This window comes from Pleuronectes platessa, chromosome 12, assembly GCF_947347685.1.
Source record: "Pleuronectes platessa chromosome 12, fPlePla1.1, whole genome shotgun sequence".
NCBI classification, from domain to species: domain Eukaryota; kingdom Metazoa; phylum Chordata; class Actinopteri; order Pleuronectiformes; family Pleuronectidae; genus Pleuronectes; species Pleuronectes platessa.
Window position 1 is genome coordinate 19,990,997 of NC_070637.1, and position 15,986 is coordinate 20,006,982.

General features: G+C 40.7%; 1 protein-coding gene across 1 annotated transcript in view; it reads left to right on the top strand.

The window, feature by feature from the left end:
• Window positions 1-15,986, top strand: part of ccser2a (coiled-coil serine-rich protein 2a) — a 47,583-nt gene that overhangs the window by 14,163 nt on the left and 17,434 nt on the right. Inside the window, exons 4-8 of the mRNA XM_053436678.1 lie at window positions 8,736-8,829; window positions 12,179-12,287; window positions 12,390-12,570; window positions 13,926-13,991; window positions 14,129-14,251. Coding sequence (XP_053292653.1) covers window positions 8,736-8,829; window positions 12,179-12,287; window positions 12,390-12,570; window positions 13,926-13,991; window positions 14,129-14,251 — 573 coding nt within the window. The remainder of the gene's footprint in view (window positions 1-8,735; window positions 8,830-12,178; window positions 12,288-12,389; window positions 12,571-13,925; window positions 13,992-14,128; window positions 14,252-15,986) is intronic.

Genomic DNA, 15,986 nt, shown 5'->3' on the forward strand with positions numbered 1-15,986 from the left:
ACTCTGTAATTGGTGTTCATTGCATGTGTGTAACTGAAACTTGGTATTTGTTTATTTTTTATGCTTGAGAGAATGAATAAGACCTGGTCCCATGCGTCAAATCACACTGCCACCCTGCAGTGGCATGCTCAGTCCACTTGGAGGCACTGTGCATCCTTAAAAACAACAGTGCTCGGTATGTTTGCTGGTGTTCCTTGTTTGTGAGTGCCAGCATTTTCTAGCTGTACATGGCCCCATCTGCATTCATATGCCAAAATCAAGGGGTGGGTTACCTGAGCTTATAATAACGTTCCCATGATGCACCATGCAGTGTGATACAGTACCGGCTTTACAAAATTGGCATTGTGAGATGGAGGGCCGTGTGTCGGCAGCTTTAGTGTGTAACAGCACAATTCACTTTTTAAAAGGTTTAAGTATTTGTTATGTACAAGTGCTTGAGTTTGCTTCTTTTATTTTGTCAGTCAAATTCAGTTCACACGCTGATGCTCCTGCTGCTGATGTGGGGGAGGAGACGATAATAGCTGCACCTGTTCAATATAGTTCCTCTGCACTATTTTTCACCTTTCGGTTGAACTGTGCACGACGGATGAAAATCACGGCGTCGATGATTTTATTGTGTGATCGGATTTTATTATACTGTTAAGTGCATAGACTGTATATGAGGATAGATGATGTGTTTTCGTCTCCTCTGAATGTGCAAAAATGAAGCTAGAATATTCCGGGTTATACGGTTGCTGCTATCTTGCACTTTTGACATCATTCGGAGCTCCAGTGTGCCCAGAGGGGTGATCATGGTGTGGAGCTGTGGTATTGACGTCCGGCTGATTTACAAGCTAGAGTATTAACGAGTCAATCTCAGCTGTCAATCATGACGACTTACCCCGTTCTCATCGCATCAAATAACAAATTCAAACTTCCTCGAGAAGCAGCCGCACTACAACATCCATCTGTGTTATAAGAGCTACTTAAAAAGACAGAAACCATCTTTGAGAAGATATTTGACGTTGACTTTGACTTCTTGAGTTTGGTCCAGGTCCCATCCCCTAACATGGAGGAGGATGGGCTTATGACCTATACTACAGCCAGCCACCAAGGGGGAAACAAGATGATTTTCCCTTTTATGCAGTAGGCAGAGTAGACATATGCAATAAAAATGAATTACAATATCACCTGCATGTATATGTTGCAGGCTTGTTCTATTACATAGCATCACAGCTTATTGCATCAGCTTTTTGTTCACATTTAAAATAATAAGAAACTTAGAGAATGGAAGGAACCTTTCCCCTGAACAGAGATTTCGACAATTTCATTAACCTTGTGTTTGTTTCGGAGTTTTAACTGGAAGGAATCAATTTCCCTCGACATTACAGCCCAGTGTCCCACCTCACAGCATGAAACCTTTTTCCTTTTTCCCTCGTATAATTCTGTTAACAGTTATTATTCCCCTTTTGTCTCCTGTGTCAAACAAACTACTGGCAGCTAGACAATCCTATAGTTTGTCTCTGGGCTTCCGTTTGCACCTCTTATCCCTGATTTATTTATTTTGCCTCTAATTTTAGGCTTTTGTGGAGCCGGGCTGAGACAGGTCAATTCATTAGCGTTTGAATGAGTGGGGCGCTTAAGCCCTTTGTCTTCAGAGTGCTCAGCCATTTATGGAACAGAGTGCCAGTGAACCGGCTCTACTGCTGCATTAATGAGGCTTGTAGCTTACCTGGTTTTGTTTGTCTTGATTTTTAAATTGACAGCGGCAGCTCTTCAAGGAAAAAAATGGTTTTGTGCGTATTTGTGCTTGCACTGCTTTCTTTAAAGATCAACACACACACACACACACTAACACGTTAATTTATACTCACGACACTAATATTTTTCTTGTAACAACAGTCTTCTGAGTCATTCCCAAAATTACAGCCTATGCTCGAGAGTTTTCAAATCACAGTCATGACCTGTTTTATTATTATTGCTCGTTACCAGGCGGCTTTTTATAACCACTTTGTCTCTAACCTGGCTCTCACATATTGAACATTTTAAACTGGCTGCTCTTGAGATCATATAAGGCAATAACATACCAGGAGAGTGGCAAAATGAAAGCAAATCAACCTATCCTGACAGGAGTGGTTTGCTCCTGAATTAGTGTATAGATGTGACCATAGACTGTATGTTAAGATGGACGATATGAGAAGTTCCCCACAAGCAAAGCCAAAGCATCTATATATCGCTCCTCCACGTGCACGTTTTTCTGGTATAAGTTTTTTTTTTAATTAGCTATTTAATGCTATAAAATATCATGATTGACAGCTGAGACCGACTCACGATTGGTTGAGCATTGCCATGGCTCCATCCCCTGATTGTGCTGACTGAGGCTGCAAATGTGCAAGATGGCCATGTTTGTATTTGGGATATTTTGGCTTCATTTTTTGGAAAGACGCTCGGTCCATCTCTACATACACCAGACAATGGATTTTACTGTCAGAACCATGATTGGACTTAATAGTCACTTTACACACAGTGCATCAGCTAGAACAGAATTATGTAAGAATATTATAACTTGAGTTCTAAGGGTTGTTTCAGATTATAGTTTCCTCTTGAAATTAGTCCTATGGATTAGTACTATGAGTAAAAGAGAAAGAAGGAGCAAGGTTTATCTACTTGTCATATCTAATTTTGAACTAGGTCAAAAAACCTTTCAATGCAAGTTTCTAATGCATAGTATGAGCTCTATTATAAATGCTGTATAGCTCTATAACTCCTAGTCATTGTTTTGCTTCAGATGTGTCGAGGTGCACCGCACATCCAACAGAGGAGATAATGTGACACTGTAAATACTGAAAGCCCTGAAATTACATTTGTAAGCAAAGGTTTGCTTTTCATTAAATTATATTTCTAGTAAGTCAGTTTACAGAAGATACTATTAAATACTGCAGATACGTGCATTGCTCATCTAGTCAGAAATGATATTTGAAGCACTTTCAGATGTCTCATTTGTGAACCTTCATGTCTAGTTCAACTTTCTCTGGTCTCATTTACATTTCATGTCCTTTATTATCCCGGTATAATTCACAGGGGGATAGTGATCATTATGTCCTTCCATCTTCTGATGACTCTTTTTCTTTTTTACTCCTTCCTCTTTTATCTTACATAAAGGAACAAAGAAGTAAATGAGTGGTAAATATGAATAAAAGCATATAGCACAAACACCCCTCTACCTCACTCTCTAAAAATATAATCATGATTTTATTAATATTTGGTGTCAATTTAAGTTTATCACTGTAGAAGACACAAACATACAGATAACATATTCTTTCAAAGTATTATACACCTTTAAGCTAGTTGACACAAGTGGTATATTAACAGTGTAATTACTAAATTAAACTTTGGAAACAATCCTTTCTCAAACAATGATGTTCTTAGTAAACAGCTCCATGTTTAAACACACAGACCCGAATTATTTTCCAGTTTGTTTACTGTTGAGTGCCACAAGACACCTTTATTGGCACAGTCAGTTTCTATTACCAAGGTCAGTTTCTATGACTAAGGCAATCCTGTCAGTGATTGTATATATATATATGTATATATATATATATATATATATATAGCACAATACTGCACAGATGTACATATTGTGGTTATTTTGATAACAACACAAACATCTCGAGCACTGAGTGAAATGAGAAAGATAAACCCGGGAGAAACTTCCTGCTGATTTGAGGTTCCTCTCTTTGCTCTCTCCTGCAGCTGCCATCACTCCTTAAACAATTAATTAAACTATCGCTCAGCCAGCCTCCTCCACACAGCCTGTTTCTGTCCCTGCATCTCAGAAACACATTATATGGCGTGTAGAGAAATACTATTTCTAGAAAGAAATCAATGGTTTGGATTTGAGCGAAACAATATTATAATTTAGAATAAGTTGGGCAATTATGACCCCTTTTCCACAGTGAATTTCGCAGCTGGGACTGGGAAGAGATGGGGCGTATTCGACACAGGGTTATAATTAGAGAATATTTCCCCCGCTCAACAATCCCCAATTAGTTTCACAGTGAGAGCCTTCCAGCAGTTCAGGGGGCATAATCCACTCCATTTCCTGGAAGGCTTTCACTGAGAAACGTCTGCAGGAGTTGAATTTCATTATCCATAACCAAACATTGAGAAGGAACAGACAAGTAGAATTGAAAGGGAATTAATCAGTTATTCTTTTTTTAGTTAGAAAATAGCATTAAATGTTTTTTAACACATTATGTGTAGTGTGTTGTGATGTGTTTGCCCACAACGATAAGTCTAGAGTCAAACACAGCTCTAATTATATAAAATATAGTATGAAACATAACCTGCTTATAAATGCTTAAAGGAGTGCTTTCAATGAAGTGTTACCGCCATGTGAGCTGTTACACAGAAGGGCTGTTAAACATTTGTATGTGTTCGCTTCAATTTACGAGATCTTGCTAGTATTTAAAAAACAGTTTTATTCGACAGTTTGCAAAATCTCAGCCCCTCCTTAAGCTACCTGTCTGGAAGAAGAAGAATGAAAATAAGAGAATAAATGATAAATTTACGTATATAAAAGTAGTTTTTAGTTAGACCTTATCATAGTTGTTAGCTGTGGATGTACAGTACTGGTCACACATATTATACTCAGTAAAACAAGCACTGAAAAAATACAAACTGCTTTAGTTCAAGAGCTGCAAACAAGGACACAAGGACACAACCTTCATCAAAATCACTGGCGAATCCCAAGATACCGAGTATAAAGAATCAATCTGTTTAGTAATGTCACACAGAAATGTCATAATCTATGATATATATACACACACACCCACACATTGACGTGGTAGCAGAGCCATTTCAACATAAAGGCCTCGCTTCAGCTATTATGTCGTATTTGAGTAATTCGTAGAGCATTATTTTGGAAAGTCTTTGACCTTCAGAAAACTAATGATCTTTGTAAAATGCATGTTCCGTGTGGATTTGTTCGCCCTCCTCTGATAGAGCAGCTCCACTGAGGTTTTATTGGAAACCAGCACAGAGGTGTAGGGGTTGAGAGGAGCTGCTTATACTTCCTGTGAAACGGAGAAGAGAACAACGCAGTTGTCGGAGAGGAACGAGTACAGTCGGCCTAAAAACATCTCCCGGGCGCTTATTGATTTTTCACACTCTTATCTAAAGTTGAAGTTTGTGGATGTTTGAGGTTGTTTGATTGAACCGAAAAACGAGGAGCCTGCTCTGCCTGCTTTTAGCCTGATTGAGTGCCGCGGTGCTACTTTGCATTCACATCACAGAAAAACCCAAAGTCTATCAGAGATCCCCCAAAAAAGATTCTGTGGGAGAAACCAGAATAGGGTAGAATTAAGGTATCTGTAATGAGCTTTTATTTAGCTGTGCGGTTGTTACGTGCAGACGCCCCCGCAGGTCATTCCAGGATACACTGTCAAAGGGAGAGAAGTTCTACCTCAGACCTCTCCCGACGATTTTTGAAGTTTTAATCAGTGTTTGATCCGGCCGTGTTTATCGGTTGATGTCGGTGGGAACAGGGTGTACCATGAAACACTCGCATTCCGAACGGTGCTCATGCCGCAGGGCTTGGATTGATGGAGTGCCTCTGGGGTTCTGCATCAAAAATGTGTATGTCCTCATCTGTCAGATTCATATACTTCTACAAGTAAAATCGTTATTGCCTCAGTGAGGACAAGCACAGCAGCTACAACTTAATTGGCTGCTTTTCAGATGCATGTCGATAATAGTTCATAACAGCTGCTGATCCTAAAGTCTAATCTGAGGGCCATCTACTCGACTCCTCGTGGTAAATATACTTGTTCAGTTAACTCTTAGACTCAACTTATTATTAATAATAACATTATGATACAGTAGTTGGATTAGTCTCTGTCCCTCAGTGGGATCACAGATCATTGTAGCAGGTCCTGGTTCAACTCTTTGCTCAGCAACACAAAAGTTATGTTTTGCTTCCTGCAATTTCTGCTGCTGTAATTGAGTTTGACATGTTGCTGTGCTCCTTACATGTGAAAAGAAAACGACTGGAAAATGTCAGGAGCAAATATTCCTGTCATTTACTTATTTTTTTACTTGACGTTGATGTATAAAAATAGTAAAGTATTGTGTTAATAAACGGAACACGTATAATATTTCTACAGAACATTGTTGTTATGTAATTTCAGTAATTAACATATCTTCTCCTGAGTGTGATTTTCTTCTTTCGCTCGCTCGCTCGCTCGCACACACAGACACACACACACACACACACACACCGTGCAAACACACTTCTTCGTTGAGAGATGATTCAGATTTTGCAGCGCTCTAAGCTGTTGTGTCCTTCCAGTGTGAAATGCAATTTCCTCTGAAGCCACATGCTGTAACAAAGACAGTCAATGAAACTGGAGGAGACAGAGAGCAAGTTGTGAATTTTTGCTGAAAAAGACAACAAAAAAACAATCTAACAGTTGAATGGATCAGTGCTAATTGCATAGTATTGACACACTGCTGGGTAGAATATATTACTGTACCGATATAGGGCGGCTGTAGTTCAGGTGATGGAGCAGGGCGGCTGTTTAAAGGATTTTTTTTGGTTCAATCCCTTGAATTCACCCTATTTTGAAATGCACCACATTTATTTAATACCTTTTAATTTAGGTTCTGCACAACTTCCGACAGCAGTAATGAGATAATTACTATAGAGCCTGACAATATGTTTTGAGGGCTGTGGCCCATACTCAAAGTAGGGGGTAAAACATTTTTTGGCAATGATTCCCACGACAAAGAAATGTAAAGGAGGCTTAATATCTTATAATTGAACCATAAACCTCATTATAAGTTACTATGAATAAAAACAGAACATAAATACGACCTAATATATAGAACTTGGCTGATTATCTTAATTGTTAAAAGGTAAACATAAATGCTCCTCTCCTCTGCGCTGTTTATTGTGTTAAATAAAAGTTTTCTGACCTATGCATATCGGGAAACGTAAATGTTATTACAGATATCTTTCTGAAAGGCTCATCTGATTTTTATCGGCCATCCAATAACTTTAATAATAACAGGCATATATTCTAACAAGAGGTCTGCTGTGTCAGTGCTGTCTTAGTGACAGAAATTATGGCACTTTATTTTAACACAGGCAGCGTAACTGCTTCTGACTCGGGGATTGATCCACAGATTCATCTAGATTCTCCTTTTAGAGACATTGTCACCTACACACCTCAATGTGGGATTTGGTACCGAGCTGCGAGTTAAGTCACTGATGGTGGCTGTAGCTATCAGACACGTGGAAAAGTTCTTCAGTTGAAATGTGTGGAAGCGTGGAACGATGCACTTACACCCATGCTTTTGATGCCAGTAATATTTCAAACACTCCAGCAGAGAAAGTGTGCGTGTAGAACAGGCTGTTCCTGAATAAGAGAGAATCACTTCCTGCGGAGAAAAGCATCTAATCTTTGTTTCAACCCCGAACATTCAAACTGTTATATTCAGAGAGTGGGAGGTTACAGACAAGAGACGGGAGAGCACCAGGGTAGATGGAAGAGAACATGGAATCTGAGGCGAGGAATGATAGACACTGAAACAGACGAGTGGGGTTGATTTGTTTCGTGGACTCTTCAAGCGACAGAGATTCCACCCACGTCTCGGTTGATAATAATCGGAAATTCTGCAGAAGTGTGTTTTTGTTTATTCTATTTCCTTCATTATTCCTTCTTCATTAAGTCTGAAACACTGAGCGCCAGTCAGCTATCACGCAACACATGAGATTTTCAGTAATGAGTAATTTTCAGCTTGTGTCTTGTAGTCAAAGCCTTGTCAATTTGGTTTTCGTGAAGCACAAAATTGCCTTGGAAAAAAATAAAGCTTTGAACTATTGATTCATTCTTTTGCTTTTGGGTATGCTTTGAATTATTCCGCAGACGGCAGCGCAGCAGTCAGACTAGCTGCATATTCCGAGGCTGTTATGAGAAGTGTTTTTCATTGGGGGATTTTCAAAGCGCCCTGTATTATCATTCACCACCGAATGATATTTTTTCCATAAGCCTGATTTGTTATCTGTGGCGCGATGTCCAGAATAAGTGTCGTCTTCATGCTGTTGGGCTGTTGGTTTGGTAGAGACGTAGAAAAAGTCATTAACAGTGGTTCTGAAATTGTTTTTTAATGATGAAAAATAGTAAAGAGCAGAGAGTGAAAATAACCATCACATAGCAGAAATATGAGCGTACAAATATCACATTTCAATTAAAATCCCCGTTCATAATGACTGCAGGACTATTACATGTCCCTCATTTATCATGGAAGGATTCAATTCCATTAATATTGTAGAGTCCTTCCTAGTGTGGTGTCCTTTTCCTCTTCATATATGTGACCAAACGAAGAAATATTATTATTATGTACTGTGTATATTTGTCACAGCTTGAAATTAAACCTTGGTTTGCTACAATTTATAAGTTTTCATATCATATTATGCTAAAAGAAGGACTGAAGGATCCTGGTGTTCCCGGAGCACTTGAACATCCATTTCTGACAAATTGGACGTATTAGAATTTCCAAATCATATTTCACACAGAAATTGCTATCAAGATTTTGTTTCTAGCAGGAAAACAACACATTTATAGGCCACATGTCTAGATATTTTCTCAAATATCCTACTCACAAAATCCTATAATGGCTCTAATGCACTGGTAATGTGCCTCTGATGTTATCTAATGCCACGTGCATGCTACCTCTCATTTTGTGTTTTTTAGGATATCCTGAACAACCTGGACCCTCGGGGAACTGGAGAGCTGGATGATAACGACCTCATGCTTGATGTGGACCTGCCAGAGGATGGCTTGCATGGTGGGCACACAACACACACCCACAGACACACACACACAGGACATGTTATGTACCTGCAGTTATCCTCCACAGGATTTATTCCACTATAACCATGACAAATGTTTCAGTTCCATTTGCTGGAGGGGTTTCCATCATTTCTTATTTAAAAAACGCGCTGTGGCCATATTTGTATATTAATGTGTTACCAAAGTTTGAGCATTCTATTTCCAGCGGTTTTCTTCTGTGGCATATAAAGGCATGAATAAAATGAATCATGCCTTGCCTCAGGTGGAGCCCTACCTCTGCAATATCCATTCAAATCTTTTAATGGACACCTTGTTGTCTATTATGTCGGGATTTGCTAGAATATGATCGCTGGAGAGTTATTAAATTACGACTCAACTACTGCCACTCAACTGGGTCTGAATGACAGCTCTGCAGCAGCCGACTGGGAGCCAGTACCGACTGTCTGCCTCTGTTTATAACAACCACACGGCACACACAGGCTTAACATGAGCAGAGTCTGATTGTCATGTCGTTACCATGATTACTTTATTAGCCTTAATACCTCAATTACCATTCGCACATTACACCACCACTGCCGTTCTGATATAACAAAGAATCTATTGAAGTCGCCCGTTATCACTTCTAATCTAATCAAGCACCAAGTATCTCATTAAAATGGAATAAAATAGTGTATTTTGTAGATCAGGTCACATCATTACCACATGAAAGAGTTTGATAACGTTATTATGGATTCATCAGGTATGGTGTGTATCACATACAGTAGATAGGAGGAAAAGAGGGGCTGAGGAAGAAGGACCTCACGTGTTGTGGAACATAATGAATTCTTGGAAGTGAGTTTTCACATGTAAGTTCATAATGTGTTTTTCATGCACTATAGTTTTAGGAGGAATGACGGGCTCAGGATGTCTAAACAAGGCCTCCCACTGTACCTCAAGGAAGGGAGTTGACGGAACATGCATCTGCACATAATCTATGGATTAGAGCCTATTTGTTGGATGATAAAAATTGGCCAACGTGAGCCGGTCACAGACTTTACTATTTGTGCATTTATTTTTGCTGACATAAAAACTTTTTGCATATAAACTATGCAGAAAAGAGGTTTATTTTATGAAAATAGCCTGCTTCAAGTTCTGTATAATTGGTTATATATGTGTTTTCTCTATATTAACAGTATATTATTTATTTATTATATTGTTTATGGTTCGACAGTGAAAACTTCAGGCCTATTACATTTCTTTTTAATAAGGGGTTTGATAATGACATTTTAGGAAGCTTTTCCATTGTACAAAATATACATATCTGCTAATCTATCAGTATCACAAATGTTTAACACCATCGGTATCTGCACCACCCCTCAAAAGTCCATATTGGTTGGGCTCTAGTCGAACACACACATGCACATTCGGTGTACAAAAGTTCCCAGTTTATTAGCTGCATATTAGTTGAAGTCCTGTTGACCTGCAACAGTCCTGCAGTAAATTCTACTTTTATAAAGGCCGTAATGTTGAGCTTTTGTTGAAACTGTGTTGTAGAGCTGTTTGTTCAACTTTATGGTCATTCTGGAGGCTGTAGTTTATATCAGTGAGGGTAGACTTAATATTAGAAACACCTCTCAGAGTGAAAGAGAATACAGTTTGTCTGCATCACAACCTTCTGCCTCCAGAATGGCCATAAAGTTGAATCAACACATCTCTAAAGGCAATGCACTGTCCATGGAGACGCTTTATTTTAGGCCTGTATTAGTTACTTGATAAACTTTATTCCTAGGATATCACTCTTCAAGTTTGTAAACAGTAGAGAGCGAGAGAGGGAAACAGAGAGCGAGAGAGAGGGACAGGAATGTTCCCTCCAGGGGAATGTGGACGTGTCATCTCTTCCTCCTCCTTTTTGGGTACTCAACATATTTATAGCTCCCTCTGTCATGGTTGTGGAGCTAGTGTCACCAGAGGTGGTCGGAAAGAGAGAGAGAGAGGCGGACGAGTCCAGTCAGACCCGGCCCACAGGGCAGGCCTTGAGACGTGGAGCTATGGAAGGGTGTTTCTTTCCTCCTAGAGAGACCTTGACTCTGCCACAAAGCAGGAAGACGTGAAGGGGAGAAGAAGAGGGGAGAATGGGCCTTGTGTAGTATTTTCATTCAGCTGTCACCTCCCTTGACAGGAGAGGGACCCCGGCTTTTTCTCCTCTTCTCTGCCTCAGCTGGTGACTTCCTAGCTTTGGACATAAACCAGTCTACTCAGCAGTTTTCTCACCACCACCACCGCCACAGTCTTTTCTTCCCAGCTCCAGTTCCTAGGGAGTTCCCAGAAAAACAAGGCTGTCAACAAACACAGAGCCAGACAGTGGTGGGAGCTGAGCTGCACTTTCCCCTCTCTGGCCCTTTAACTGCTCACCAGCTGACCGGACAAGGACTTATCCCTCTTCCATCTCCGTCCGAGTTTCTCTGTCGTTATGGATTTTTCTTTCCCAGTTGGAATACATTCCCAGTGAACTACTTTTGAGAGGATTGTCTTTTTTTTTTTAACTGAGCTGAATGGGAGCTGTCTTTTGTGGAATGTAACGGTTCAGTAGGAAGCTGGCTGTCTGCTCCTGTGCTGTGTGCTGACACTCAGGGGTAAAGCATTTTAACCACTGCTGCTGAATTCCTTGAGTTGCACCTTTCAATCCAATAACAATTCTTTATATCTCTTTTTCTTCCTTCCAGTTCTCTCCATCCAAAGACTGTTGGCATATAGCAAGTCAAGTCAAGGGTCCTTATCATTTCCTGGGGGGTCGCGCTCTGTTAGTTGTCAATTTTGTTGCTGCCATGGCTCATTTCATAGCTATACGCTACTGAGTGTTGCCAAAGAGTGTGTCCTCTCGCCTCCTTGAAAATGAAATAGCCTGTCACCGTGTGGGTGCGAGCTTGTTTGCATTTGATGGGTGAGATAGCTCGGAGAAATAGAGAATGAGGTGGATCAGATTGTGATTTATATGCAGATATTCTTGAATAGACCGTTTTAGACATACACAGCAGTATTCATTACCACAAGGTATAAAAAAAAAAATGGTCTCAAAGTCGTGCATTTCGTTTGTGTGTTTGTGCAGAAACAGGCAGAGAAAGAAAGAGGAAAATGATTTTCTCATCTTTGCAAAATGCTGCTCATCTTAAACCATACAAAGGGTTGTAGTTTCACTTCAACAAAGGTGTTTTACTGCATCTAAAGTAGTCACAAACACTGGATTTAAACATTTCCTCTCAGGTAGCACCAGTTTTTGATGCTTATTTTCATCTCTCACTTCTATTCCCCTCCGTTTGACACATGCACTTACGCTTCTTTATTCTGGCTCCTTTTTCCCAACCCAGACGTCGGCAGGATGTCTCACATGGAGCGCTCAGAGAGGGCCGGTCGGCAGGGGCAGCGGCGGAAGCACCACCGCTGGAGTGGACCGGATCACTTCCACAGTGACAGCAGGTTTGTTGCAAGAATAAAAACAAAAGACAATTAATCACACTAGCAATCCAGTATCATTCTGTTCTCACATTTTCTCCCTGTGATCATTTGTGGTTTCCTCAGGGCCCACGTCTTCCAGCACTATGATGGACTCAAGTCCTCCAGGATCTCCTCAAGGCCCCCCCACTCGGAAGGCAGGCAGCGTGGCTACATGGCGATGCTGGATGAGGTCACAGTCGATCACATGACTCAAGATTGCAGCTCGCTGAAGAACCAGCTGCTCAGGCTCAAAACCATGTTACAGGTTGGACCATTATTTGGTTTTTAGCTGCTGTTTGTGTCTCTGACAGCTTTGTATATAGTTTGAATAATCTTGTTAATGTCATTTTCAGTTATAAGCTTTAAATGTTAAATCCTTGTTTTTAATCAGCACTGCTTCACTGTACATGGATACGTAAACAAAGAAGCATATTAAGAGAGCTGTTTATTAAATCTCAGTTTTCCTTCTAGTGGTTTTAATGGACAGTGAGTTTGGGCCAGTCGTACGATGTGAAGTTATATAAAAGATGAACACACAAAACCCACACAGCCCCATCTGGGCAATCACACAAATGCACAAAAGCACACGCACAAGAAGAGATTATCTTTAATGCCTTGACTCGATCTACCCTGGACAACTTAAGTGATGTTATGTTTTTAATTTGAATCAGTCTCCTTCAAATTTGTTATTTGTTCTCACAGCAATTACTGTAACTGCAACACTTTCCCTGTTTACCCTCAAGAGGTAAAATATTTCTGTTGGCACATTAGCAACTCTTTAATTGTTTCTTTTTTATTATTATGATCTGGAACTCAGAAACAGGAACTATAAAAATGGCCTGTTTTAACCAAATGAGTTCCAAATAGCTGACTAAGACAAATATTTATCAGCAACAATTAAATCTTTTTCGAGAACATGACAATTTAATGAATTAAAAAAACGAAATAAAGATAACCCTAGAAAAATCTGCTCGGAAGTGAGAAATACTCTTTAACGATATCGAGACATAACCTGGTCAAATCATGTTGTTGTATAATGTTCGACATTTTATTCAATAACTCATTTATTAGACTGATACTGTGAAAATAAATAATGCACATATATGAACTATTGCTCTGAATATTCTCTGTGCACAAGAAAACCTGCTTTTGGGAGAAAATGTACAAGTACAGCACTTACTTAAGTAGCCTTTCAAATGAGGCCATATCTGCACTCGATTAAATGAAGGTATTGAAGGTTCAAAAACATACTCGGCAGCTCCGCCTCAGGTGTTGAACATTGGCGGTCAAAAGTTCAGTTTGGAAAAGTCTACCTGCTAAAGAGTGAAATTATTCTACTGTAGTGAGATATTGCAGTTGAGGCATGCCTGAGGCAATTGTCATTGATCTGGCTCACGGTGTACTCACTGTGCATCTGTGTTTTTACCCTTTTTGTGTGTGTGTGTGTGTGTGTGTGTGTGTGTGTGTGTGTGTGTGTGTGTGTGTGTGTGTGTGTGTGTGTGTGTGTGTGTGTGTGTGTGTGTGTGTGTGTGTGTGTGTGTGTGTGTGTGTGTGTGTGTGTGTGTGTGTGTGTGTGTGTGTGTGTGTGTGTGTGTGTGTGTGTGTGTTGTTTATTTCCAGCTTGAGGATACAGATTCTCCAGCAGATGCACCTGAGGAGATTGAAGACAATACCACTGCATCACAGGTAAATAACTATGCCTTTGCTTCACAGCGGTGATTGATTGGATGTGCTGTGTGTGTTTTTATATATATATATTATTTGCCTCCTGTTTCCCACTGAGTTCTTCTGCTACAGTAGACTGTATGTCTGTGTGTTTTCAGTTGGTGGAGCTGATATCTGAAGTGCAGGTGCTCAGAGAGGAGCTGAGGAGCAGAGACAAGACCATCGCTCAGCTCACGTTGCAGTGTCACCAGCTGCAGCAGCAACAACTGCGGGAACAAATGGTGAGTAGGTGTGAACAGGACTAATACGAGTCAAACAGCTGAAACAGGGGTGATTGTATACCACACCGGGGGAATTGCACAATTCTCGCAGTGTAAGCATTCATTTGGAGAAATGCATTGCACCCCAGCCTTATGTGACAGTTAATCTTTTTTAGGTTCTCGTTGCAGCACTTTATTTATTTATGTTTATCGCATTTTTGCTCTTATATTTTATTACCAATAAGCTCAATTGTGGAGCAGAAAGCAACATCCTCCGTATTAAATTGTGCACAGGTTGGACTTTAAGCTTCGCACTTATCCACATCGGCCCCTGTGGGACATACGGCTGCAGTAAGCTTCTTCCACACATCACTGTCTAATGCCTTGTTTGATGCTTGATAGACCCGTCTCCTCTAGTGCAGCCATCACCGTGCTTCTCCAGATTGTCTTGGGCCTGCCCCTTTTTCTCCAGCTTTAAGGATGCTATCACCGAACATCCTCAAGACACGACCGAGCCATCTGATCCTTCTCATCTTGATCCCCAGGGAGATGCTCTGGTAGCGTGTCTTCTCGTACAGGTCCTCGTTGGATGTTGTATTTGGCCGGTAGATTTTGCAGATCTTCCTTTAGCAGCTTTTCTGGAAGCCATTTCCTTTGTTCGTGTCTTACTGCAACACCTTCCAGCGTTCTCAGCCATAAAGGTTTACTGACTTACCATTGCTGTCCTATGGCCCAATCTTTGTTTTTGCACAGGGTGGAAATCGCAGAATAAACTTTGAGAAACTTTGCACAGGATGGAGCCTATCTCTTAAAATAGCTGTACCAATGGTGATGCCCCCAGACACTGTGAATGTCAGTGCAATATGTAGAATATCAATACAGGCTGATCTTTAGTCGAGTATGACAGGAACTAGGTTTTCTTTAAGCATTCACAAACGGGGACATAAAAGCCTCAGTGCTCATGTTTGCTGATTGCTTTCATGTAGCTTTTCAGGCATGACGACCCCCCCCCCCCCCCTCCGTCTGGTCACTCACCTCCTTGGCACCAATTGTCCTCACAGATCTTACGGAGATAGTTGAACGTGTCTGGGCACAACTTGTGCCTTCCATTATCTTTTGTTTACACCAATTCAGGTTTATCAGATCTTACGGAGAGAACGGGTGAAAGGAAAGGAAGGACCGTAGAAATGAAACGTAATCACCCTGTGGTCTTTAGCACCCAGGAGAAAGAGAGAGACGCCCACGGTGTGGTAGGGGGGAGTTGCTGGGCTTCTACATGTAATCCAGTGCGTGTACTGTCATAGTCCTGATTGCCTACCAATAACTGTTCTTTTCACTTTTAGCTGGCTCCCTCTTTATTTGAACATTCATTAGTGTCTTGACCAAGCTCCCTTGTTAGCCAAACAACCGTATGCCTGGCTGACATTATTCAAACCCCTCGCCGTATTGAGAAATACCAAAATGTCAATAGTAGGCCTGTCCGCCATGTTTTCCCGCTGCAAACATGGCTTCCAATTAGAATTAGCACCCACCCACGGCGTGTTATTCAGCCCAGTGCAACACTGTTGCACCCTTACCCTCGTCAAGCAGAGGGAGTGTGAGAAAGCGAGGACTTATTTTCAGATCTCTGGCTGACATTAATGAGTGTGAGGCTGGAAGAGAAAAGAAGACGGAGGAAGCAGAGAGAAGATAAGAGGGAAACAAGAGACATTTGCTCTGCTGAAACACTATGTGGGCACCTCGAGTTAGATCATGA